Source organism: Mixia osmundae (genome assembly GCF_000708205.1).
Source record: "Mixia osmundae IAM 14324 unplaced genomic scaffold scaffold_1, whole genome shotgun sequence".
Taxonomy (NCBI): Eukaryota; Fungi; Basidiomycota; class Mixiomycetes; order Mixiales; family Mixiaceae; genus Mixia; species Mixia osmundae.
In genome coordinates, this window is record NW_014575563.1 from 1,512,439 (window position 1) to 1,537,835 (window position 25,397).

The following is a 25,397-nucleotide window of genomic DNA, read 5'->3' on the forward strand; positions in this document are numbered from 1 at the left end:
TGTCTATGCAGTACCAGTACATTGTACGTCTAGGCAGACAGAGCATACTTTGCACAGACTTTCTCCTCGTCCGTCAGTACACGCAAGATCTCAATGTCGCCTTTGCTCGAGATCTTCACTACCTCCTCGTCACTCGAGCTGGCAGCTTCATTGGACTTACTGTCGATCTGTACGCCCAGGAAGCTGATGCGCTCAACGACCGACGCTCGCAACGAAACTGACTTTTCGCCGATGCCGCCCGAAAAGACGATAGCATCCGGTTTGCACCTTAGCCTGACGAGATAGGCACCCAGGTAGCGCATGATGGCTTCTTCAAATACAGATACCGCCAGTTTTGCTTGCTTGTCACCCTGATCGGCTTTGGAAGTGATCTCGCCAAAATCGGAAGTACCGCAAAGACCTTGGAAGCCAGCTTGCTTGTTTAGCAATAGCTCTGCTTTGGTCACTTTCATGCCTTTCGTCTCCTCTATCTGACCAGCCTCTTCTGTGTTGCTGAAGAGATGAAAGACAAGGGAAGGATCGAGCGAGCCTGATCGTGTGCCGCCTGGTAATCCTTCGAGTGGCGTGAGACCCATTGTCGTATCGACTGATTTGCCCTTTTCTATGCAGCACATGCTCGCGCCACTACCGAGATGGCATATGATGATGTTCAAGCTAGTCTCTGATCGGTCGAGGTGACGTGCAACATTGGTCAGGATGGACGAGTACGAGAGGCCATGCATGCCATAGCGTCGGATGGGTATAGGTGCTTTGACCTGGGGGGGTGGAATAGCATACGTGTAGACTGATTCGGGTATAGACTGATGGAAGAGTGTATCGAAGCAGAGGACATTCTTTGCCGTGGGCAGATGCTTGAGACAGGCTTTGACCGTCAAGACGGCGTGATGATTATGCAGCGGTGCAAACGTGCTGAGCTCGTCCATCAACTTGAGGCCCTCCTGGTGATCTTTCGTCACGACGAGAGGCTTGTCTGAAGTGCCTCCGTGTACGATCCGGTGGGAGATGAGCGCGATATCCTCTTTATCGTCCGTTATGCGCAAGTTCTCCTCTTTCTCTCCTTGCACGAGCGCAAGGACGTCCACAAAGACGTCCTCATGACTCTCGCCTGCTATCGGATGTTCGTACTTTGCCTCCTTGCCTACCACAGCATACTTGAGCTTGGCCGAATCGGTGCCAATGCCAGACGCGGAACCAGAGGCGACGACACTGAGGTCTTTGCGCCGATAGACTTTGAATTTGAAAGATCTGCCATGATGATGAGCGCTAGCCTGATGTGGGACTACAAAGCTCACGAGCTGCCGCAATTGAGGGCGAGCAAGAGTGACATGGCTATCTGTCTGCGAGATCGATGAGGTCATCGAGAGACGCGTCTTTCCTTCGGAATCTATCAATCTACAGATAAGAGGAGCACCGCTGATTGATGGCTTGCATCAGTCGCACATGGCTGCGTTCAGCAAGCTTCTCGGGATGACCTTGCATGCATTGCGGGCAAACACGTCACATGACGCGCGCACTCTGGCTTACAGAGCGATAGCAGCTCATTTGTAAGCTCACGGCAAGATTGTCGCCACAATGCGACGACTGTGCCGGATCAGTTCAGCGCATGTCTGTGCGAGAAGACGTACGAGTGTGGCAGTCTGCGCCATTCTGCCAGATAGATCCCCTGCCAAGTCCCCAACGCGAGGGACTGTTGTCACCCTCACAGTCAGCAATAATTAGATGCTAATGTTTTCCCCGACCGACAGAGTTGGTGATCGGGATCGTGATGGAAGATCCCATGAGGCTTGCTTTGGTATGTGATGCACTATCATCCGGACCTGTGTCTACTATGAGCTAGCTGCATTCCTCGAGCTTAGGAGGTGCGCGCCTTCGTCTGTATGTCGCCACGGTAAGCTTTCTGGCACGATTGTGTCCATCGCCATTGTCATGTCTCTACGCACATCGGGATCGTACTGACATCACCATCAACCGAGTCTGGCCCGGTGATGGCTCGACGGACATTTTCATTCAGACTGAGTGATGCGCTAGTATGGAGTATGTGTAGATGGAGAATGCCAATCTGTGCACCGTGCGATAGATGAGCTGCAATAGAGAAGGTGTTCAAGGCAGTCGCACTGGCGTCTTTTGGAGGCCTTCGCGGATCTCAGACATCACTTCGCTCGTGACCAAGTGACAGCTGCTTGCGGATGATCAGGATGGAATGGAAAGCGAGCCTCTGAGCTTGCCCTAAGCTGCGCTTGCCCAGAGTGAAGGTCTTTTGCCAAGGCATCTTGATAAATTGATCCAATCGCGTTCGAACGCGCAGAAGGAGTGACAAGGCTCGAGTGACGTAGCTTCCTCCACATGGTCATCTACCAAGCGGACGAGCGGCGACGTAGCGAACGGACAAGAGAGACCCTCTCGTCAGACGAGGAGGAGGATGATGATGCGCTCCTCGACAGTCTCGAGAATGACCTGGATATGCAAGGTTTCCGCGAGAAGCGCATAGAGGAATTGCGTCAACTGTGCGTTGGCTGGATGCTCGCCTGCACAACAGCTCTGAGTCGGCATATGCAGCCAAGTGCAAGCACAGGCGCGACAATTGAGCAACAGTGGCCGCCTGACGACTGTCACAATCGAAAAAGAGCTCATCACCAGGACAGCGTATGTGGACAGCACGCCGCATGCGCAGGAACTCAGAAGAACTTGCTATCAACAGTAAAGCCCGGCTCTCGATAGTGCACTTCTTCCATGTCGACTTTCGACGGTGCAAGATCATGGACAAACACCTTACTGTCCGCTCTCACGCGCTGCCCAATGTGCAATTGCTGACCCACAAGCAGACGCTAGCAGAGCGATACCCAGACACCGTGTTCTTGCGGATAGACGTAGCCAATGCGCCGTTCCTCGTGAACAAGCTACAAGTCAAAGTCTTGCCCTGCGTCTTCTGCTTCATCGACGGCGCCAACAAAGATCAGTAAGCATCGAAAGCAGAGGGATATTGCATTGGCTGAGGTGGTCGCAGAATCGTCGGCTTCGAAGGTCTAGCGAACAAAGAGACTGATGACTTTTCCACAGCGGAGCTCGAGCTGCGACTCAAGCAGTCCGGCGTCATTTCGGCCATCAAGCAAGCTACAGTTCACTCCATCTTGGGACTGGACAAGACGAGATCGGACGACCTCGATCTAGATTGAGCAGCATTGTATGATGTTGTACAAGAGCTGCACGTTGTACATTCTAGCAAGTGATGACAACATCAGACAATCTAGTATTTGCTCAAGACCCTGCGCGCTTGACGGTCAGTCACTGCTCTCTGTAGACGATGGCGTGATACTGACAAACATCGAGAAGGATACGGTTGCGATCCTTCATGGTCTTGTATGCTTTTTCACCTGGCTCTCCCGTCGCTTCACCGAGCAGCTCCTTGAGCACCTCTTCGACTTCTCTTGCCATGTTCTTTGCGTCGCCACAGATATACACGTACCCCTTCTTGTCGACTAGTAGGCTCTTGATGTGATCCTTCTGTGCACGAATGAGCTGCTGCACATATTGCTTCGGCTGTCCTGGCTCGCGAGAGAAAGCCGTCTGGATGGTGAACTTGCCGTCGAGCTCTGCGGCGTATTCCTTCCATTCGGATTCATACAAGTAGTCCTGGTCCTTGCGTCGGCAGCCATAATAGAGTACCATGTCTGCCCAATCGGCCAGTGCACCCTCGCCATCTTTGGCTTTCGCCTTGCGAGCGAGAGCCAACCGATCTTGCAAGAAGCCACGGAAAGGCGCCACGCCTGTGCCGGGCCCGATCATCACCACGGGCACTTTCGGGCTCGTGGGCAGTCTGAAGTTGCTTCTCCTGATGTGAATGGGCATCTTGTAGCCCCCGCTATCCTGGCGTAGCTTGCCTCGAGGGCCATCGAGGCGATACGAAGGTGCATCAGATCCACGCACGCGACCCAGGCTGTCGTTCTGCATATCTAGCCTCTCGCTTTGCTCGTGCGTCTTCAACTTAGCGTTGAGGAGATAGTTGGTCGTGACACCATAGACGTAGGATCCCTTCGATGCATCTCGGCCGGCCTGATCCTTCGTGACGACGGCGGTGATGTGGACGAGATCTGCCGTGTAGCGAGGCGAAGAGCTGATGCTGTAATAGCGCGGCTGTAGTCGCGGCAGGTAAGTGATCACTCGCTCTGCCGGTATCGACCAAGGGGTATAGTGCGCTGTTGCTGGGTCTGCATGAGGGTTTCCGCCGGTGGCGACGATCAAAACCTGGGCCAGCTTATAGCAATTGTCGACGACCTCGGACTGATACGCTGCCTTGTCGCTACCGAGTCGCTCGAGATATTGCTGTGCTTCTGGTGTCGGCGCATACTTTGCGGCTGCAGCGATAGTCTGTCGACCGACGAGGGCGCAAACATCGAGGTAGTGCCTGAAGATGGCGTCGTACGTCGTCGGCGTTGGAAACGGCACCTTGGCGAGCGCCGGGTCGAGCGAAGTGATCTCGACGACTGTCTGTGCTTTCTCGACAAGCCCCAATACTTTGAGCATCCTCTCTACCTCGGGATCCGGGCTCATGGGCCACAGGCCTAGATGATCGCCGGCCTGATATCGCATACCAGTGTCCTTGATGTCAAACTCGGCAAAGATACAGTTGCGATCGCCCGCCATGAAAAGCTCTTTGCAGCTGACAAGATTGGCCAGGCATGGATTCTTAGCATCATGCACGCCCCGAGTCCCGTTGAGCGCACGAGCAGACAGCTCGCCAGCGTAGACCTTGTCATGGATATCCTGGCCTAGCTCCTTGACCTCGAAATCGGCGGTATCGCCACCCGATCCCTCTTGGTAGCCCATGACCTCTGTCACTGATTTCCACATGTCGTCCTTCCACGCCAGATAATCCTCCTCCATGCTCTTATCATCGTCGCCCTCGCCACGCTCTCCGACGCGCTTGGCGCCCAAGCTCGCTAGACGAGAGTCGAGTGTGCGCCCGACAGCGTTGAACTGCTCATATGTACGATTGCCCAGCGAAAAGACGACGTAGTGCAAGTTGTCGAGTCTGTCGGAGCCGTTTGAGAATGTGATGCTCTCATCCTTGATAAAGTCCATGAGCTGAACAGCATTATCTGTCGGTTCGCCCTCGCCGTAGGTCGCTACAGCGAATACGATGAGATGATCTTCGGGCACTGTGTCCAGCATATCGAAGTCATAGCTGCAAGCTCAGGTCAGAACGAGGACGAGGCGCATTGATCGACGAGGCTCACTCTTCGGGATCGCAGACGAGACTGGACAATCCGAAGCGACTCTTCGCTTCCTTTGCTATCCTCAACGCATAGTCTTCGGCAGTGCCTGTCTGCGAGCCGTAAAAGATACAAATCTTTTTGTTCTGTGCGAGCGCTCATGATAAGCACTTGCGATCTGACGAATTCCAAGATCGGCCTTACCGCTTTTTGCATGGCTTCGACAAAGTTGCGTGTCGGGGGATCGCCATTGAGCTTGCCATTGCCATTGTGCAGGCCATTGGTCGCTGGCGGCTTGACCACCGCGCTATTGGTAATGCCCGTACCAAAGAGGTACCAAATCGCGCCGAGGCCGACGATCGCCAGCAATATGAGATCGGACGTACTGAGCGACAACATGATGTCGAGGTTCGTGTCGTGCAATGTGAGCGGCTCTGTGCCTGAAAGGTGTTCTGATCTGCTGGGTACAGGGGGGGCAACAAAGATGGGCTTGCGTCTGAGCTCAGATCGCAATTGCCGAATGCCAGATGTGTCACTCTGCGCTATAGGACAACGATGTAGGGCTATGCCGCGATGGCCAATGTGGTGCTAGCGATCCGGCTCGATTGATTTCAGGACACGACACAAAAGTCGGTCGACGAAGCGCGCAAGCGATCGTCGCTTCCGGTGGGGATCCCCGCGAGCATCACCCTTGGCGGCACGGACGGCCCGAACATCCGCAAAGTCTCCGTCGATTCTGGTTGCAGCGACTGAAAGCGATCACGCAACTCGTTGCAAGCGCGACACTATGGCCGCAGCGAGCACTCCGTCGAGCACAGTCGCACATGCGCCTGACAGCATCGGGCCCAAGGCACAGCCTCATGATGTCAACGAGCAAACGGCGATTGACATGAAGCGCTTTCGCGCACGATGCACCTTCGACATTGCCAAGATGCACAACATGATCGATGAAGGCTCGCGCGATACGGAGATGCGCCAGAAAGTACACGATATCATCGCGAATGATGCGCTCATAACCGAAGCTAAGCGAACCAGGTCGGGTGTTCGGACACTATTAGCTCGACTTGTTGACCGGAATGCGTTGGTGACGACAGGCCATTCCTGTCCCGTGCAGACCGACTGTACACAGGGCAAGCGCTCATGAAGCGGTTGTTCGACCTTGTCGATGAGCACGATCTAGACTACATGGAATTTCTCGAATGTCTCTTTCTGGTGTAAGTCTCCGTCTCAGCCTTGAGGCCTGCGCTGACGCGCGTGATGCAGAGACGAGCAGACGTCATACTATCTGCATCATGTTGCCTTTTTGCCTGTCATCAATGCGCAAGGTTCAGACGAGCAGCAAGCCGAATGGATGGCAAAGGCTCAGAACCACGCTTGGCTCGGCTGCTACCTGCAGACAGAGGTACGAGAGATACGTCCAATCCTGCTCTTGATGGACTGAATCTGTCTTGTGTAGCTTGGCCATGGCAGTAACGTGCGCCGCTTGGAAACGACGGCGACATTTTGCAAAGACACAGATGAATTTGAGATACATTCACCCAGTCTTACAGCGACAAAGTGGTGGATTGGTGCGTGCGCGATGCTCATCACTAGCTCAATCCTGACGTGCAGGTGCAGGCGGGCTTGGCGTTGTCAGCACACACGGCGTCGTACAGGCACAGCTCATCATCGACGGCACGAATCACGGCCCTCACCTTTTCTTGGTACAATTGCGCGACATCCAGAACCACAAGCTCTTGCCCGGTATCATTGCTGGCGAGATCGGACCTAAAGCGCATGGCGGATTTGCTGCACTCGATAATGGCTATGCACGCTTCAATCACGTCCGCATCCCGCGCTTCAACATGCTTGCACGCTTCTCGCAGGTCACCAGAGAAGGCAACTTCATCAAACCGCCGAGCGACAAGCTATCCTTCGGCGGCATGGTCTTTATCAGGTGCGCTTCAGCAACGTTGTCGAGTGAATACTGACAGATTTGCGCCTACACAGAGCCCAGATGATCTCAGCAGTCTCGATGTCACTCACAAAAGCCACAACCATTGCCACGCGCTATCTGCACGTTCGCCGTCAGTTTGCAGACCCGGAAGCAAAAGGTGAACGCGCAGAAGAGGAGCTCAATGTCATTTTCTACCCGTCGGTCTACATGCGTTTGCTGCCGCTCATCGCAAAGTCATACGTCTTTGGCGCGATGGGCAAAGACATGGTCAGCCTCTCGCAATCTGCATTCACTCTGTGCTCATACTGAACAGGCCGAGCTGTATGGAACCATGGCGAGCCAGCTTGCAAGTGGCAATACCGAAATGCTGGCAGAAGTCCATGCAGTCTCGTCGGGACTGAAATCCTATGTGACAGCCGAAGTCGTCGAAGGTATCGAGATTGCTCGTCGATCACTCGGCGGGCACGGCTTTATGGAGTCTGCTGGTGTGGCACGCATATACAGCAAGGAACTGCCCTCAGTCACGTAAGTCTGTTTGCCTGAGCGCAAGCTTCCAGCTCACTATAATGCAGGTACGAGGGCGACAACTACGTCCTTGCACAACAGACCTGTCGCGGAGGCTTGAAGACTTACCGCGGCTTGCTCAAAGACGCCTCTAAGCGGAAGCTGCTCACCGCTTCGACCGACTATCTTGCTCATTTGGCCGACAAGAAACAGATCAAGCTGCCTCATTCGATCGAAGAGTGGCGCAACTTGCAGGTCCAGACGGATCTGCTAGACGCCCGCGCAGCATTCCATGTCAAAAGACTTGAGATTCTCATGCGATCCAAAGCTGAAGGCGGTCAAGGAAAGACGATGGGCCAATTGAGTTGGCAATGTCAGATGATCAGCAAAGCGATCGTCGAGTCGTTCATTGGCCGTCGTGTTGCTGCCGCTCTGGCTCCCGAAGGCTTGCTGGTCAACGGTCTCGATGACGCCGGCGTCAAAGTGATTAAGAATCTGATGAATTTCTATCTGCTCAACACTATCGATGGCGCCCTATCCGAGCTACTCGAATTTGGCGTCATTCCTGCGCACTCGACAGATAGCGGTGCCATGCAATCACCCATCGAGACATTACGACTTGCAATCGCGAACGCTGCCCAGGAAGTCTTGCCCGAGACGATCGGTCTGACGGATGCCTTTGGCTTCAGCGACTGGGATCTCAACTCTGCTCTGGGACGCTACGATGGGCGATGCTACGAAGACTTGTTGCACCGGGCAGAGTCGCAAGCAGAGCTCAATCTTGGAGGCAAGATCAAAGACATCTTTGAAAAGTCGATCAAGCCGGTCCTTGAGCGCGGCGACAGGCTTGCAAAGCTTTAGACACCTTGCACTTGTACCTTGCACTCACACATGCCAGCCCTCTTTTGTGTTCTCCTCTACCTCTGCGGATCGTGTTGGAATGATCGGCTCGCGGATATCATATGCTTTGATGGCCATCTGCATCAAAGGTCAGCTCCGTGTAAGTTGGCTGAAAAGAGCGGCGGGACCTTCCACAAATTCATATCCCACTCGAGGACGTGTTGTATCCGCGTAACACCGTCCGCACGATCTTGATCGGTTGCTTCTTCGCATTGCACTGCGGACGCCTCTGTCAGCAAGAGCAGCGAGCTTGGGCGGATGCTGGAACCTACTGATGTAGAGCTCGTTGGGCTCATCATCGTCGTAATCGAGACTGAATTTGCCATCGCGTAGTAGAAAGGAGACATAGAAGATGTTTTCGACTGTCTGATTGAACGAGGCAGGATGACAGACGAGCTCCCAGTAGGTTGTACGTAGACCTGCAGCTTGGCGTCGCATGATGAGCTGAGCAATCTATTGCGCAACTATGAGGATCAGTACCGACGCTCATGCCAGCCATGTCACTGACCAGCTCGACATTTGTGCCGGTCTCGTTCTTGGTCCTCTTGACATCACGGCTCGACAGCTAGATCATCGCAGTCAGCGCGAGAACGGTCAAGAACGAGCAGGCGTACCTCTTGAGGCTTCTGACGTTCAGATTCGTCAATCTTGGTCTCACGCGTCCTCTGCTTGACGATCCGCTTCTTGTGCTCTGTGGCGATCGCTCCCAATCTGCAAGAACGATCGAATCCAAAGCGCTCCAAGACGAGCAAAGACGCACAGAAAGTCAATGGTCGGCACACGAGATGTGTGTTGAAGTGCCATGGCTCCAATACGGTCCCATGAATCGGCAACGTCAACTTGCGACGCGACCGGATCCCCTCCGTCTGACTCGTCCGACTCGTTCTCGCTCTCGAGCCTGGCGCGTTCTCTACTCGCTCCCGCAGCAACCTTGCGTCTCTTTCGTCCGTTGCTGGTCGTAGAGGGGCCGATGAGCTGAGCTAGACAGTCGACATAGGCATCACAATCGAATGCCTCTGAGCCTATCTTCAACTCTCGCGCTTTCTGGATGGTGTACTGGCCCATGCTGTTGAGCAAGGCAGCATCCATGACGGCTTCTCCGGTCTGCTTGACGCTGCTGAAGTTGTTCTCTGCTCGGTCGAGCAAGGCCATGACGGAGCTGACTGCCGTGCCTTTGACATCTTTATTGAGCGCTGTCGATTGGTTCCAAGGATTATAAGCCCGGCGGACGAACGCGTGGGAGGGGACCGACATTTCATCTCATCTTGGATGGTTCTGTACTCCTGTCTGACCTTGCGGACGACGCCGCGGTCCTGATTAGGGTCAAAGATGGAAACATCGATATCGTCTTGCACATCCGGCGAGGGCTCTTTGTATTGCGTCAGTCGAGGCTGCTTTGCTCTGGCTTTGCCCTTGGACTTTGCGGATGCGACGATGACGACCTCTTCGTCTGACATTGCTCAGCGGATTCGCACCAGAACGCGTATATAAAGTGAACGGTGAACGCGTAAAGAGCGGCGGCGGCGGCGGCTATCGACGTATCGACTCGTGCTCGCCGGCGTCATCGGCCCGCTGACGTAGCTATGCTCTATCTGGCTCATGCCCAGCAGCCGACTGCGGTACATCGGACTCTCAAGTGTGACTTCCTGCCCGATCAGAGCAACCAGACTACCGCCAGACAGGCCACTACACCGAACGCTATCGATGGATCACCAGTCGACAGTGGATGCCGCACCGGCTCGGACAGCACAGAGCCGGCTCAGAATCTCATATTGAGGTCCGTCTGGACTATACAACAGCTCGCGCGAGCTTACTTTGAGATTGAACTGTGGCAGCAAGCTCAACAGGATCGAAGTGCACACCATCGAGCCGACAGGACTACGACTTGCGCTTGAGATCCCCCTCTTTGGCACTATCCTCGACCTGCAGCCCATCAGGTTCAAGGTGGGGCAGATCTGTCGTCAGCATGCAAGCTTTGACCTCAAGCTTGCTCGGACAGGACCGATCGACAAGCTCCTTGCTGCTTTTGACCACTTCGCTCCACTTCAGCGTGCTTACGTATGAGCCCGATTTTCTGACACCTGCATCCGGTACGCGTTCGCTCGGCTGGTCGAATGCCCGGGTACAGGACGAGGCAACGCTGTCTGTCTCCGAACGCGCCGGCAGACAATCCGAAGAAGCTCAGACGATCCTCGTCGATCCTCACAACCGATGCGTGCTCCTCCACATCTACTGTGGCCTGATACGTGTTCTGCCCATCAAATCATCTGCTGGAGCTGCAAGCAAGCCAAGTCGCAGACGATCTTCAGCCGCTGCCCCCGTCGGCGAATTGTCATCCTCTTTGAAGAAGTCATCTGGCAAAGCACGCGCCTCTGCTGCTGCCTCGGCTGAGTCGGACGGAATCGACGTGTTCCGAAGCTACAACATACGTTTGCCATATCTCAATGTCAAGCATATCGCTTTCTTGCCCCTGCCCGAATCCTCGCTGCCGACAATTGCGTTGCTCCACACGAATTTTCTAGGACAGAACGTGCTGTCGATTCATGCTATCTCCCTCAAGGATAAAGAGCTCGTCAATTCGGCCAAGCCAGACTTCGAACTCGTGCTCGACGACGAGACGGTCGATCTCTTTATTCCTCTCGAGCGAAATCTGGCGACTGGCCAGCCGCTCGGTCTATTGCTCGTGGGCAGCGGTCAGATCAATTGGCTTCCTCTTCCTCTGCTTGATACCATAGCGAGTCCTCCGATCTCACCGACAACAGCAAGAAGAGCTTCGATCTCGTCTGTTTCCACAAACGCTTCCGGTCGGCGCTCTGCACCACCATCTCCCACGAATACGCGAAAATCGAAGGGCAAAGAAAGAGCGTCCGATCGACGCGTGACGTCCAAAGTGCCTGTCGGCATATACAGAACGTAAGCCATCCCCCACCTGTACCAGTGCCGCGCCTGCTAAAGTCATGCTACGTAGATACTGCGCCATTGATCACGACCCGAGCTTGTTGCTCGTTGGCGATGAGGAAGGATATCTTGTATCTGTCCGCATCGGGCTACAGGGCGAGCGGGTGACAAGTCTAGACGTGGTCGATCTCGGCAAAGTACCAAGCCCGACAAGCTTGACCCACATTGCAGACGAATACGTCTTTGTCGGCTCGTACTACGGTGATTCGAGCCTCGTGGCAATACCAGCCCTCACGAGCGATGGCATGGAATGCGACAGTGTCTCAGTCATATCTGCCATGGCCAATCTTGCCCCGATTGTCGACTTTTGCGTCGTGACGGACGATGTAGGCCAATCTCATCTTGTCACCTGCTCGGGCGCCAAGAACAGCGGCAGCTTGCGACTCGTACGGCAGGGCGTCGGCCTCTCCATTCTAGCTACGATCGACTTGCCTGCAGTGCAGAATGCCTGGCCGCTCAAACTCGCCTCTTCGTCCATCAAGCACGATGCCATTCTGGTCTCGTTTCTCGACCGATCGCAGCTTCTCAGCCTATGCAATGGGAACCTAAGTGAGCTTGCCTCGCCTGCTCTGACAGAGCCTACCCTGTATGCAGGTACCTTGGGCGATGCCGGTGCCCAAGTGGCTATCTGCGCGACAGCCAAGGCGATATTGCGCTTGTCCATCGAAAAGCCATCGGAGCTGTGGACATCGCCTACGGGAGATCTGATCACCGCCGCCAGTAGCGATGGCTCCTCGCTTCTTCTTGCTACATCGTCAAAGGCACTGGTGCTCATGACGCTCTCGCCGAATGGCATTGCTCTGACCACGACGAAACAAACAATCTCCGAAGTATCTTGCTTGGCTGCTTGGACGACCACGACAGGCTCGCAAATAGCGGCAGTAGCTTCCTGGTCGACCAATGCCATTTTGCTCTATTCTTTACCCCACCTCGAGCCGGTCACGGGCGCCGAGCTCAGCTTCGACCACTTGCCACAGTCTATGCTCTTTCAGAAGTTTGAAGACGATGCTGTGCACCTGTTCGTCGGTCTGGGTAGCGGTGATCTGATCAGCTTCGGTATCGACGCAGCTTCAGGGGCCGTATTGCCTTTATCGAGGAAGAGTGTCACTCTGGGAAAGAAGCCGGTGCTGCTCTCACAGTGCTCTGCTGCCGGTCAACCTGCCGTCTTTGCAGTGACAGACAGGCCGACTGTCGTTAGCCGGAGTGCAGGCAGGCTGTCGTATGCCTCGGATAACCGGAGAGTACGTTTTCCCAGGCTTGGCAAGTACAGAGGAGCTGATCATCGAGCAGACGCTCGTGGCAATCAACCAGATCGATGCGCTCAGGTTCGAACAAAGCTTGATGCTCGTATCGCCGGAAGGCATACAATTCGCTCGTGCAGATGGTAACGAATCACTGCATGTAAGGAGCTTGAGCCTGGGCGAACTACAGCCGCGCAAGATCGCTCACTCGGCCGAGCTACGCGCGTATGCTGTGCTCTGTCTACAAGAGACGATAGATCGCTCTACCGGTCATTTGACTCGTGCCGGTAGTGTCCAATTCGTCGATGCGTCGGACTTTGCTTTGCTGGATTCCTTCGACTTGCAGTCGGACGAACACGGCACAGCACTAGAAACGGTCTCGCTGCATGGTGCCGCTCACTTTGCGGTTGGCACAGCTTTCAGCGATCGAACGGTTGATGCTCGTGAGCCCAAGAAGGGCAGAGTGCTCACTTTCATGCGAGATGGCGACAAGTTCGAGCAGCATGTGCATGCTGTCCTCGAAGGCGGCGTGTTTGGCCTATGCCAGCTCCCCAACAGCTTCCTGGCAGCCATTGCCAATGCGCAAGTGAAAGTTTTCCATGTCACCGAGCAAGCGCATATCGACCAGATGACGTGTTGGGCTGGCACCTTCCTGGCGCAATCCATCTCGTCGCGTGATAGCCAGATCATCGTCGGCGATCTGTATCGCTCTGTCGTCTTGCTACAGTGGGATGAGGCCAAGGATACGCTGTCGGAGGTCGCTCGAGAGCATCATGTCAATGGCATGAGCGCAGTCGAGTTCCTTGGTTTCACAGACGATAGATACATCGGCACAGAGCAAGAGCTCAATATCTTCACTCTCACCAAGACAAAGACACGCGAGCGCATCGATATACTCGAAACCGAGGGCATGTTCCATATAGGCGAATACGTCACCCGCATCCGCAAAGGTATCGTGCCTACCGCAGCGTTGCTCAGACACGTGCTGACCAGGCGTTGGTAGGCGCATTGGTGCCTGGCTATACTGATACTTCTTTCGGCGCGGCGCCACAACTTCTGTTCGGCACTTCAGATGGCAGTCTCGGGGTCATCGTCAATTGCACGCCCGAAGTTTCGCTGAAGTTGTTCGCACTCGAGCGCAATATGCGTGCAGTCATTCGTGCATTCGGAGGACTCGAACAAGTCGAGTACGTCTTTGCTGATGTTCAGATCGCGCTTGCTGAGACATAGCGCGCACAGCTGGAGAGCCTTCAGAGCGCCACACCGAGTCCACGAGCCTGTCGGCTTTGTAGATGGCGACATGATCGGCCGATTCGCGGAGCTCAACGAGACGCAAGTCAACCAGGTCCTGCAAGGCGCATCGGAGCACTCCGCTCTGACGAATACGACTGCCGAAGATCTCTATCGGCTGGTGGACGAGCTTCAGAGGATGCACTGATGATATCTGCATGCATGCACACCTACATACACACCCTTCGCGAGATCATTGAGCGCTTCATCTGACCTCGAGACCGGCCGATCTCATTTCGAGGCAGGCAAGGGCTGATTGATCGCAGACTGCGCCAGCGTCGCTTTCTGTCTCGCCTCTAGCACTCTCCGCTTGTTGAAGTAGTCTACCTGCAAGCAGATGCCTAAGGGACTGTATCAACACTCGACGAGGCACATGCTCACCCAACTCTTTGCGCATTCTTTCTCGTAGTGCTTGTTCTCTTTGGAGCAAGTCTTGCCCTCATCGCCGGGCACAATGACATCAGACTTGTCTAAGCAGCTGAAGTAGGCATCTCTGGACTCCCAGCATCGATCTCGCTGAGACCGGTTAGGCGCATTCGCCATCGTCGAGAAGGGACGACGATCAAGAAAATGGATGCGCGTACCCTCGTCGTGTGGTCGATGCGCCGACGGGTCAGACAGTCTGCAGACCCGAGCGTTGACCCTGCTACTGCTCCATATGTAGTAGCACACCCCTACGCACGCACACAGCCAGCCAAGAGCACGCAATGGCCAATCGCAGCGGTCAGTCTGCTTGTCATTGCAGCCGCCGTCTTTGCGCTCCGTCTCCTCGAACGACCAGCTTTTGTCTTTCCTCTGGAGTATGCCGTCTGCACTCGCGGAGAGCGGCTGTACACAAGCGATCCCGCTCATCCTCAGGATGAGTGTGTCGTTGTAGCGGATAGCACTATCATCGCTATCGACTCACTCGCCAATGTCAGGCGCACTTATGGCGATAAGGACACACTGGGGTCCGTCTTCGTGTCGCACGGCAAGACGAAGCGGTCCATCAAGGTTCACACCCTACCTGCTGCGTATAGCATTTTGCCAGGCTTGACTGACGCGCACGGTCATGTTCTTGACTTGGGCCACGCTGCTGCTGCCGTTACACTCAAAGACGCTTCCTCCGAAGACCATGCGGCCCGACTTGTGTCTGAATATATCAGATCGCATCCGCAGGCGCATGACGCCATCCTCGATGGATACGAATGGGATCAGACAAGGTGGACTCCTGCCGTCTTTCCCACCGCGAGAGCATTTGAGCGCTATGCAAACTTGCGAGATCTCAAAATCGTGCTCAAACGAGTCGATTTTCACGCGCTCTGGCTATCGCAAGCGGCCATCGACTCACTCGAGCCTTTGCCCGATCAGATTGACGGCGGTCTGATCGTGCGTGACGAGACCGGTCGTCCGACGGGTGTTTTTCTCGATGCTGCGATGGATTTTGTCGTCAATCGGTTGCCGTCTTGGACAGATGCACAGATGGAGCAATATCTGCATTCTGCAGCGAGTCGACTGCTTGGATTTGGCATCGTAGGCGTACACGATGCTGCCGTCACACTGCCCATTCTCGCCATGTACAAGCGTCTCGATGCCCAGAAAAGACTGCCACTAGACATCTATGCGATGGTCTTGTGTCCAGAGCTGGACCAGTACTGCGGCGATGCTGTAGAAGCGTACCAGGGACACCGGCTCACCGTGAGAAGCGTCAAGCTGTTTGTCGACGGTGCGCTAGGCAGTTATGGCGCCTACTTGCACAAACCTTACTCTGACGACAAAAGCACGAGGGGAATACTGCGCACGCCAGCACACACGCTCAAGGATCTGATTCAACGCTGGAATGCTAAAGGCTTCCAAGTCAACGTCCATGCTATTGGCGATGCGGCAAATGCGGCCGTGCTCGATGGCTTCGAGAGCTTGCTGCCGGAGGATCTGGCGGTCCGCCGTCACCGCATCGAGCATGCACAGATCATGGTCAGCTCGCGGCAGGACTTCTGACTTGGTTGCTGATTGAAGGGCAGACGGACCAAGACGTTCAGCGTGCTGCACGGCTCGGTGTCATAGCAAGCGTGCAGCCGGCTCAAGCGACATCAGATATGGGCTACGCAGAAGACCGACTTGGCCCAGAACGCATTCGGACAGCCTATGCTTGGCGCACCTTTCTCAAGTGAGTCGCGTCTCGTAGAGTTCCAGAATTGCAGCTCACGTCGTCTACAGTGCGAACGTGTCCATTGTTTTGGGCAGCGACTTCCCAGTAGAGAGCGCGAATCCGTTCCAGGGTATGCATTCGGCAATCAGTCGACTTGACCTGAACGAGCAATCGCCTCACGGGCCGCAAGGATGGTACAGCGACCAAGTACTCACACGACAGGAAGCTCTGGCTGGCTTCACGTCCGCCCCTGCGTTTGCAAGCTTCCAAGAAAAGCGGTTGGGCATGCTCAAGCCAGGCATGCGTGCTGATTTTGTGGTCATCGACCGCGATCTCCTCGCCGTGCCTGTCTCCGACATGTCGCGGACTCCCACGATGCTTACGGTCCTCGATGGTCGAGTGGTGTACGGACGACTGTGATGCATTGCGCTGAGCATGATGAGCGCGGATCTTGCGGACAATGCATAGTCATAATCAGGGTTTTGTTGTTGATCGACCGACTGAGCGCGATCGGCCGAAGCGCCGAGACGGCCTAGGCGCAGCCAGCGTCGTTGTCGTCCTTGTCGACTGGACAGGGCGCAAAGCCATGCCAAGCTCGCCTAGCAGGCCGCTGGGCTCGCCTCGATGGTCCTCCACGACGTTGGAGCGATCTGGCTCCAAGTCGTACACCTTCAGCAGCGCTAGCAGCGTCAGCAGCGGCGGGAGCTCCAGTCGTAGACAGAACTCGGTGTCAATGTCACCCACTGCCACACTCCAGGGCCTGACGGAGCAGCTCCGACGAACGAGTATCGATGGCCTGGTTCGCAAATCCAGCAGTTCGTCCACCCGCTCGAGCCGACATATCAGGCGGAAGTCTAGCACGAGCACGTCAATGAGCAGGGGACCCTCACTCAAGGATCCGATAGATCTGCGCAGGACGCCTTCGAGCTCCGCTGGCAAACGAAAGGCCTCACCTCTTACGGCTGTAGAGATCATAGACAGCCTAGCCGAGCGGAAAGCGATGCTGGAGTCACATGAGCCGCTTGTTCTGGACGTGCGCAGCATCACCGCCTTTCTTGGCGTTAGACTACAGGACTCAATGTGAGCGCGCTAAGCACAGCAGAAGCAGAGGCTGATCATGAACACTGCAGCAATGTATCAATACCCTCACTCCTCCTGAAACGACTCAAGCGAGGCATCAACCTCAGCCATTTTCAACTCGAGAACTACATCACTACAGAAGCGGGCAAGCAGACTCTTGCCCGGCTCGTCAAGCGCAAAGATGGTCGCACCAGACGACTTGTCGATCTAGACTGTTATATCGTCGGCGACGAGCAGCTCGACCGCGCTGGCACATCAAACACGCCTCGACTAGGCACCGTCTTACTCAGCGTACTCGAGGCTCTCCGCACAGATGCTAGCGCGCCCAAAGGGCGTCTTTACTACCTCGTCGACGGATTCGACAAGCTACGTGCCATCTCTGGCAGTCGTGGGATGCTCGTCGTTGGCGAAGATGCTGCGCCGAGCGCGCATTCACATGAAAGCGCGACGCCGCCTCGACCCAAATTGAGCTTGACACCGAGCCGCTCTAGTCCACATGACACGCCTTCAAGATCTCTGCGCGCAAAGTCGATGAGCTTGACCCCGAGCAGCGATAGGGAGGGCAGTCCCTCGACTGCGATGAAGCCCGGCAGTCTTCGTCGGATCAATACGGAGACGCGTAACCTCGATGGTCCGTCGTCTCAGCCGGACAAACGATCCTGGAAGACTGCTGTGTCTGTCTCTCTCCAGGCCCTTTGCGCAAGTCAAAGTCGGACGCCTTCTCGTCCGCGCTCAGCTGCCATTTCGCCCTCCGATCTTGATCATGACAAGCCAGAAGTCTTCTCGGTTGCGTCTATCCTAGCCGGACGTCTCTACCTCGGTGAGCCGTTCACCAGACCTCATACGTCATAGATCGCTGACGAGTGCACAGGCCCCGAGCCAGGAACGGAAGAGGACGTACGGGCGCTCGAGCAGCTGGGCGTCAGGCGAATACTCAATCTTGCGCTCGAGGTTGTTCCAAAGGCGGAGCTCAAAATGAACACCCGTTTCGAGCAATATCACCACATTCTCATGCGCGACTTTGTCGAAGAACAAGGCGTACACGAATTCTTATTACGAGCATGCTTCCTCATCAGCGATGCAAACATGCACGACGCACCCATCTATTGTCACTGCCGAGCAGGCAAATCTCGCAGCGTCACTGCTGTACTCGCTTATCTCATTCGGAGCCAAAAGTGGACGCTCAAGCAAGCCTACAAGCACGTCGCCGATCGACGTCCTGGCATATCGCCCAACATTGGCTTTGTCTCTTCTTTGATGCAATGGGAGAGCGAAGAACTAGGCGACAAGGCGAACCTGGCAGCAGCTGCCGATCCGCGCGAAGCTTCTTCGGACACGGAACACACTAGAACAACGAAATCGGTTCGCAGACCATCGTATCGGATGAGTAAATCGTTCAGTATCCAGTCAGCTACCGCTGCTGAGATATGAGAACATGTACCTACCATAAGTCTTGTCGTATCAGACACCTCTGTTGTACGTCTGCTTGCACTATCTCACGCTACGTACGCGTCAGACTCAGGCCGCGCTGTGCGATCCTGCCATACAAGACCGAGCAAGATCAAAGCTCAGTAGGCACTGACAGTGACCCAAGCAGGTTCGATGTTCAAACCTGCGTATCCCATCGAGCCAGAGTCGTTGAGCCAGCGTCGTTGAGCCAGAGTCATTGAGCCTCTACTGCAAGTTACCTTGACTGAGATCTTCTACTGAGCTCGTCGTCAGACGACCACTTGCAAAGTCAGCTCTGACCGTGATCTAGACAGCATCGGGCGGGTACTGTACGCATTGATGAGATGCATGCTTTGGTATTGCAAGTGACAGCTTATGGTGATCTTGAGAGTCACTGAGCTGGCTGCAAATGTTGTGCTCACGGTGATTTGGAACTTGTCCATCCCAGAACCGACGTCAGAGCCCGTGTAAGCGTCAAAGCTTGTGCCCGCGCCGATCGATCTGAAGTGAGCCGTAACTTCTGCGGGCGTCTCGTGCTCAGTTTTATCAGGATCGAAAGTCGTCTGCTGCGAGATAACCGGGCATGTTTGGTCAGCTCGAGCAATTCTTGCGCGATGGTCGAATTAACATTGGAAGCAAGAGCGCGCTCGTTGAGGGGCGAATTGCCGCATGGCGACGACGATGCGGTGGACAGAAAGATGCAAGCGATCATGCTGGCGAGCTTCACACCCTGGACGAGCAGCATCCTTTGAGTTGCGGACGCCTTAAAATGTACGGTTCTGCGGATACGAGGGAATACCGCGAATGGTGCAGAGCGCGCAGCACGCACTCCTATGTATATGCTTCCGCGCAACGATCATCAAGAGAGGGATGAGCCATGAGAAGACATTCGCAGCTGCAATCTGTGAATCAGAGTTGCGTCTGCTGTTCAGCTACCGAGCGTAACATTGAGCGTGGACGTTGTCGAGAACGACTATCATTGTTGTTTCGAGGCAGTTTCCAGCTAGTGAAAATGCATTGCCATCGTTCGTCAGGAGCAGGGCCTGGACGAAAGAAAGATCGAATCGATGACGCGCTGAGCCCGGCATCGGACACAAAGGGAAGCCGAGCTTTGCAGGCGCTACCCGAGGCCGCCACGACGACGCGCTTGTCGATCCTTTCGCCATCCCGTCGCGTGCGAAAGACCACGCCTTTGAGTGTCTACTGACGAACTCTGTCTGGACAAGACACCCTGTTCGTCCTTCGCAGAGCGAAAGTGACGTACTGCTGGAACAGAGGGCATCATTGGGGATAGACCGGCGGAACGGAAGAGGGGTACCTGGCTGGCGTGTCAACAGCCGCTCGTGACTTGGTGCAGCTACGAGGCACCGAGAGCTCGTACGGCCACACTTGCCGGCAAGGACCAGCGCAGACTTGACGCAGAGCTGCTCAGCGGAGGCAGCGCTTGGACCGCCTCGCGAGATCGGCCCAGTCGAGACAATCTGTGAACGGCGTTTTCGCAGCACAGGCCTAATCAGCAGCGGACCATTCGACCCGCCTGCAGGCGCACCCGCAGCTCTCGCGCCGTACTAGCACGGGCATTGCATCGTAGCGATAGAGAATAGACAGCTTGGCTTAGTAGTACTGCCCGACCGTTGACGTTTCAAGGCAAGAAAGGGTAGCCAAGACCACGCTCGATGACCTAGTCTCTAAGCTAGGAGACCCTGCTGACGACATCAATATCGCTCATAACTCAATCTTGTCAACCAAGCTAGTTCTACCTGCTCGTTCTGCATTGATCAGCGCATTGCGCCGTGCGCAGTCATGCTACCCCAGCCGACATCGAGCATAACCAACAAACCTGCCTCGGCTGCTTCGTCGCTGTATCAGAACTGTCTGGCAGTACGAGAATCTCTCTGTCGAGTGCCTGGCTTCGCTGCAGCTTTCCTCAATCCAGATGCGCCCTTTGCAGTGGGCGATCCAGGGCCCATCTCACCCAATGGAGCCAGCGATCCTCTCTCAGTCATACCGAACGATCCCGTCTCACAGGTCTCTCTGTGCCTCAGGCTGGGCTCCTCATTGTGCTACTTGTTCAATGTGCTTGCGGACACTCTCAACATTGACAAGCAACTCGACATCAATCCAGAAGCGACACGCAATAATCTCAAGGCATGCAAAGCCTCCGCTGCTCAGTTTATCATGGCCTGCAGCAGCACTTTCGGCTGGCACGGAGATGACCTGTTCACGATAACGAACCTGTACGAACAAGATACGAATGGCACTGTCAAGGTGAGTCGTCTCCTAAGCTCATCGAGCGTCTGCTGATCGCCTCACGACAGGTCATCAACGTCGTCACGAGGCTTCTCAGCCAATTAGATCAGAGAGGTGTGCTCATGCCACCAGTAGAGATGCCAGAAGCAGAAAAAGCGCAGCTTGGCGCGCTCGACAATCGCGCAAAAGTCGTTAACGAAATCCTTGAATCAGAACGCAAATACGTACAAGATCTCGAAGCGTTACAAGTACGACTCCTTCTGACTGTCGAGCGATCAGTGCTGACACAGCGACTGCCAGAATTATCAAAGACAGCTGCAGCAGAGCGATGTGATCAGTCAAGATACCATCCATGCCATCTTCCTGAACCTCAACACGCTTGTGGATTTTCAAAGACGCTTTCTGATTGGCGTCGAAGCGCATGCGAGTCAACCGCCAGATCAGCAACGCTTCGGCTTGCTCTTCCTGCAGATGGTCAGTACGGCTATCGGCGGGCAGCATGATGATTGACATATCAAGTCCCGCACAGGAGGATAGCTTCGCTTGCTATGAAGCATACTGCGCAAACTTTACATCAGCATCCGAAGTCGCACTGCAAGAGAATGCTGCGCTGATGGTATATTAGCCCTCACGGCAAGCGCATACGATGTGCTGACATGGGCGCAGAAAATGAGTCACGTCATGGAACCCAGCTACGAGTTGCCCTTCTTTCTGATCAAACCGATACAGCGGATATGCAAGTATCCGCTTCTTCTGCAGGCACGTCCACTATTCGATGCCAATCTGTCATGATCTGATCCCCTTTTGCAGCAATTGGTGAAAACGACAGATGGCGGCAGTCCGTACTATGGCGAGGTTAAGGAGGGTCTCGAATCGATCAAGCGTGTCACCGACAAGGTCAACGAGACAAAGCGGCAGATGGAGAATGATCTGGCGGTCGTCGAGCTGGGTCGAAGGGTAGAAGACTGGAAAGGGCACGAGATCTCCACCTTTGGCAATTTGCTGCTGGAAGATACATTCATGGTCATCAAGAACGAAGCGGAGCGGGAGTATCATGTCTATCTATTCGAGCGCATCATCCTGTGCTGTAAAGAAGCAACGACAGTGGGCAAGAAGAAAGACAAGTCGAATTCGATCCTGAAGAAGCCCCCAGCGAATAAGCGGCGGACAAGTCTGCAGCTCAAAGGTCGCATTTTCATCAACAATGTCATCAGTGCTGTGCCGATGGTCAAAGCTAGTCAGTCGCTTTGACACGCCTTTCGAAAGCCGTGCTAATGTCCGTATTCAGACCAACACTTGCTTCAAGTCACCTGGCGAGGGGACGTTGTCGACGAGCATTTTGCGATACGGTGCAGACAGGAAGAGCAGCTACGTCAATGGGCAAAATCGATCAACAAAGCCGTTGAGGACAGTCTACAACATCGTCGAAGCAGGCATGCCTCTGCGCGTCGTCTGCAATCTCCATACAGTCAGTTCCCAGGCACACCAATGTCAGAAGCGCCACTCGGTAGTGGCGGTCTGCCAGGTACGCCAGGGGAGTATCCGGGCCGTCATCCACAAAGTGCAAGTTATGCAAGCTCCCACGGCTCGACTGTGATGCCACGAGGAACGTACATGGACGGTCACAGCTCCCGCGGCGGCTTCCATGACGACACAGAGGATGACGGCTACTCGGGCGACCAGGAACCAGGCCGGATAACGCCAAGTGGTAGGCGGCAAGGGCCTGCGACACAGTCGATGCCCAATTCTCGTTCGACCGAGCGTGACAGCAAATCCCGCGCAAGAGCGATGACGGATGAATATCAACGCAGGACCACCAACGGCCTACCTTCAGGCGCTCGTACACCGTCAGGCGTTTCTCCGAGACATGAACAGCCGCCATCTAGCCGTGCCAGTGCGGCAGGCAGCGCGAGCGGCAGCACGCGCGGATCTACGCCCTATCAGATCAACGGCTATGGCAAAGCCGATTCGAAGCTTAGTGAATCTGATCTCATCGCCCGCGTTCGATCTCATGAGTCTCAGAGCTCACATAAGCCGAACGGCGTCGTCGCCCACCCTTTCAATCGCACGCGGTCCGGAAGTAACCCATTGACGCCAGAAGATGCGATACATCACAATGGCGACTATCATTATCAAATGAAGCACGCTCCATCTTTGCCGCGCTTGAATCAGGCAGGCGGCCGAGGTCTGACGAATGGACGCGAGCGACCTATAAGCTCAAGCAGTGTTGGCACAGACAGATCCTCTGGCGAATCGGGTCAGCGCAGTCAGCCGTGGACCGCAGCAACCTCGCCCGCGAGCACAGTGCCACCGCATTCAGCCAAAATGCCATCGCATGGCTATACGTCTGGTGCTTCGTCAAGCGGACGACAGTCAGGGTCGCCTCCGACAAGTCAGAGCGTTGCGCAAATCAAGTTCAAGGTCAACTTTGGCGAGGATACCTTTGCAGTGGCAGCGCTATCTACGATCGGGTACCGCGATCTTGCCGACAAAGTGCTCAAGAAGATTTTGCTGTGTGGTGATCGATCTCGTGTCGATGGCAACAACATCCGACTGAAGTACGAGGACGAGGACGAGGATCGGATCTTGCTGAGCGCAGATGAAGATGTACATATTGCTTGCGAGTGGGCGAGAGAGGCCAGTCGACAATCAGGCGAACCGCCCTCCCTGCAAGTCTTCGTCAGCACGGCATAACAACATCGACTTCATCAGAGCGCTCAATGGACATTTGCTAGCCTCTCAAACATGTGTTTGTATTACTAGGCAAATAGGTGTACAGCATGCATTGTGGCTTCCGCGCAGCTATATGACATGCCTCACTGATCTCGCGATATCGAGATCGTCGGGTCTTTGGTGTCCCAATCGAATGCTGGCGCGTAGAAGCGCGCGTCATCTGTCTGACCTTCTTCAAGTGCGAAATCCAGGCTCGCTCCGTTCTGATCAAGCGGGGCCGGCGGTCCTGTCCTGAGCATGCGAGCGAAGAAGACTGGGCTGTGAGGTGCGAGAGCATCGACAAGACTCGCAAACAGTCTTGGCTGACGCTGATGCTGCGGCGGCGCGACAGTATGAGGATGCGGAGTCACCCAGGGCGGCACGGCACTCGAAAGCGACAGCGGCAGGTCGCCAAAGGCAGGCGCGACCAGATCAGGCAGAGGCGTACCATCCGGTGCTTTACTTGCGGGTGCCTTTGGCAGCCAGCCTGTAGTTCTATAGGATTGGCGGTAGAGCGTTGGCGGTATCGAGCCTGTCAAGCTGTCTGCGAGTGGCTCTTGGATCACATTGGCGACTGCTCTCTTGCGCTTGGGGTTTGGTCTGGCGTAGACCGTGCCGACGGATGCGTCGGATGCGAGTGCAGTATACGCATCTGCAAAAGCTTTGAGTGATGAAGGAGGCGAGCGTGCGCGTTTCTTGCTCCGCACAGACGGCAATGTTGCAGGATCGCGTGAGGCCAAGCTGGAATTACGCCAGGAGATCAGACGCTGCCATGGATCGCCATGATGCTCGTTCAGCTCCACTTCACCGGCATCGTCCTCCTCTGGGCCGTCTGCACTGTCGTCTCGTTTCATCGCGCGAGATTGCGTTGCTCCGCCATCGATATTTGTTGCCTTGCTGCGCTCTCTGCCCGGGAAAGGCGGCAGAAAGTCGGGCACGAAGGCGGGCACAGCATCGGGCGAGATCCACATTGAGGCAGCTGGCTCGTCTGATGGCTCTGCTTCGTCTTGTAGCACAAAAGCAGGACTTGACGTCATCTTGACGCGTTGTGCTCGACTGCTGGCTGCTTCGCGAGAGTTGTAGGCTGAGCTGTCAGAGTCAGATTCGTCACTGGACTCATCCTGATGTATGGACGATTGCTTGATGTCCTGTTCCTCCTCGTCTGTCTCGCTCGCTTGGCCCAGCTCACGCAGCTCAGCCTCGGTAAGTGCGCCATAAGTGAGTCTTGCGAGCGGTTTCCGGTGAGGTGCGGCATAGTGCGCTGCAAACAGTGACCTGCGTCAGCGAGCTCGTCTGAATTCGGTGGCCTGCCTACCTGGCACGTAGCTCGCCAAGGCATGAAGAGCATCTTGCGTTGTCTCACAGTTGACTTGTCGGAATGATGTCCAGTAGGTTTCGAGCTCTCTCCGCTCGAGCCCATAGTCTCTCAGCGCAGATCGGACATCTCTGAAGCTGACGGAGGTCTTGCCAGCGTGCTCTGCGTAGGCTTTCGAAGAGTGCAGGACTTGTTCGAGGTACCGAGTTGCGATCTCACAGAGGACAGACACGGCCGACCTGCGCACACTTTGGAAGGGCGCTCGTGCTTCGCTAGCGACGACTTGAGACACGCATAGCTCGAAGATGTCCTTGATCAGCGCTGCATCGTCTGTCATGGATCACACGACTGCCTTGCCCGACCTAGCTACGCACTCGCGACAGTGAGTGCTGCTGAGCCGAGTGGGGCAAGGCTATAATGCGCG

General features: G+C 55.2%; 10 protein-coding genes across 10 annotated transcripts; 5 read left to right on the plus strand and 5 right to left on the minus strand.

Annotated features, from left to right (window-relative positions):
• Positions 1-29: 29 nt before the first annotated feature.
• On the minus strand, positions 30-2,269 carry L969DRAFT_91988 (uncharacterized protein; the record flags this gene model as incomplete). The annotated part of the gene is made up of 11 exons (XM_014715665.1): positions 30-755; positions 831-1,245; positions 1,293-1,337; positions 1,555-1,581; positions 1,626-1,687; positions 1,744-1,817; positions 1,868-1,932; positions 1,970-1,974; positions 2,000-2,059; positions 2,116-2,176; positions 2,226-2,269. 11 exons carry the CDS (start codon positions 2,267-2,269, stop codon positions 30-32), a joined length of 1,584 nt encoding a protein of 527 aa, XP_014571151.1.
• Positions 2,270-2,299: 30 nt separating this feature from the next.
• L969DRAFT_84414 (uncharacterized protein) lies at positions 2,300-3,222 on the plus strand. Its single transcript, XM_014715666.1, has 3 exons — positions 2,300-2,774; positions 2,823-2,956; positions 3,005-3,222. Exons 1-3 carry the CDS (start codon positions 2,664-2,666, stop codon positions 3,171-3,173), a joined length of 414 nt encoding a protein of 137 aa, XP_014571152.1. The 5' UTR covers positions 2,300-2,663; the 3' UTR covers positions 3,174-3,222.
• On the minus strand, positions 3,138-5,841 carry L969DRAFT_84417 (uncharacterized protein). The gene is made up of 4 exons (XM_014715667.1): positions 5,415-5,841; positions 5,235-5,356; positions 3,318-5,182; positions 3,138-3,263 (listed from the first exon to the last, which is right to left on the minus strand). The coding sequence occupies exons 1-4, from the start codon at positions 5,607-5,609 to the stop codon at positions 3,256-3,258; spliced, it is 2,190 nt and encodes a 729-aa protein (XP_014571153.1). The 5' UTR covers positions 5,610-5,841; the 3' UTR covers positions 3,138-3,255.
• Positions 5,842-5,917: 76 nt separating this feature from the next.
• Positions 5,918-8,767, plus strand: L969DRAFT_84418 (uncharacterized protein). The gene is made up of 9 exons (XM_014715668.1): positions 5,918-6,245; positions 6,305-6,424; positions 6,474-6,612; positions 6,667-6,778; positions 6,828-7,146; positions 7,200-7,413; positions 7,460-7,671; positions 7,719-8,628; positions 8,679-8,767. Exons 1-8 carry the CDS (start codon positions 5,998-6,000, stop codon positions 8,509-8,511), a joined length of 2,157 nt encoding a protein of 718 aa, XP_014571154.1. The 5' UTR covers positions 5,918-5,997; the 3' UTR covers positions 8,512-8,628; positions 8,679-8,767.
• Positions 8,536-10,007, minus strand: L969DRAFT_43448 (uncharacterized protein; the record flags this gene model as incomplete). The annotated part of the gene is made up of 7 exons (XM_014715669.1): positions 8,536-8,628; positions 8,679-8,767; positions 8,823-9,003; positions 9,059-9,115; positions 9,165-9,261; positions 9,311-9,743; positions 9,803-10,007. 7 exons carry the CDS (start codon positions 10,005-10,007, stop codon positions 8,536-8,538), a joined length of 1,155 nt encoding a protein of 384 aa, XP_014571155.1.
• Positions 10,008-10,133: 126 nt separating this feature from the next.
• Positions 10,134-14,187, plus strand: L969DRAFT_43378 (uncharacterized protein; the record flags this gene model as incomplete). The annotated part of the gene is made up of 7 exons (XM_014715670.1): positions 10,134-10,327; positions 10,386-10,494; positions 10,550-11,463; positions 11,519-12,749; positions 12,799-13,699; positions 13,753-13,936; positions 13,989-14,187. The coding sequence occupies 7 exons, from the start codon at positions 10,134-10,136 to the stop codon at positions 14,185-14,187; spliced, it is 3,732 nt and encodes a 1,243-aa protein (XP_014571156.1).
• Positions 14,096-14,591, minus strand: L969DRAFT_84421 (uncharacterized protein). Its single transcript, XM_014715671.1, has 2 exons — positions 14,421-14,591; positions 14,096-14,366 (listed from the first exon to the last, which is right to left on the minus strand). Exons 1-2 carry the CDS (start codon positions 14,580-14,582, stop codon positions 14,271-14,273), a joined length of 258 nt encoding a protein of 85 aa, XP_014571157.1. The 5' UTR covers positions 14,583-14,591; the 3' UTR covers positions 14,096-14,270.
• Positions 14,592-14,639: 48 nt separating this feature from the next.
• Positions 14,640-18,678, plus strand: L969DRAFT_42432 (uncharacterized protein; the record flags this gene model as incomplete). Its single annotated transcript, XM_014715558.1, has 6 exons — positions 14,640-15,992; positions 16,040-16,185; positions 16,236-16,571; positions 16,636-17,247; positions 17,298-18,067; positions 18,119-18,678. The coding sequence occupies 6 exons, from the start codon at positions 14,640-14,642 to the stop codon at positions 18,676-18,678; spliced, it is 3,777 nt and encodes a 1,258-aa protein (XP_014571044.1).
• A 1,821-nt stretch (positions 18,679-20,499) lies between these two features.
• L969DRAFT_91996 (uncharacterized protein) lies at positions 20,500-23,640 on the plus strand (the record flags this gene model as incomplete). Its single annotated transcript, XM_014715672.1, has 7 exons — positions 20,500-20,964; positions 21,015-21,194; positions 21,247-21,420; positions 21,476-21,562; positions 21,613-21,705; positions 21,757-22,183; positions 22,235-23,640. 7 exons carry the CDS (start codon positions 20,500-20,502, stop codon positions 23,638-23,640), a joined length of 2,832 nt encoding a protein of 943 aa, XP_014571158.1.
• Positions 23,641-23,762: 122 nt separating this feature from the next.
• On the minus strand, positions 23,763-25,310 carry L969DRAFT_81050 (uncharacterized protein; the record flags this gene model as incomplete). The annotated part of the gene is made up of 2 exons (XM_014715673.1): positions 23,763-24,919; positions 24,974-25,310. 2 exons carry the CDS (start codon positions 25,308-25,310, stop codon positions 23,763-23,765), a joined length of 1,494 nt encoding a protein of 497 aa, XP_014571159.1.
• Positions 25,311-25,397: the final 87 nt, after the last annotated feature.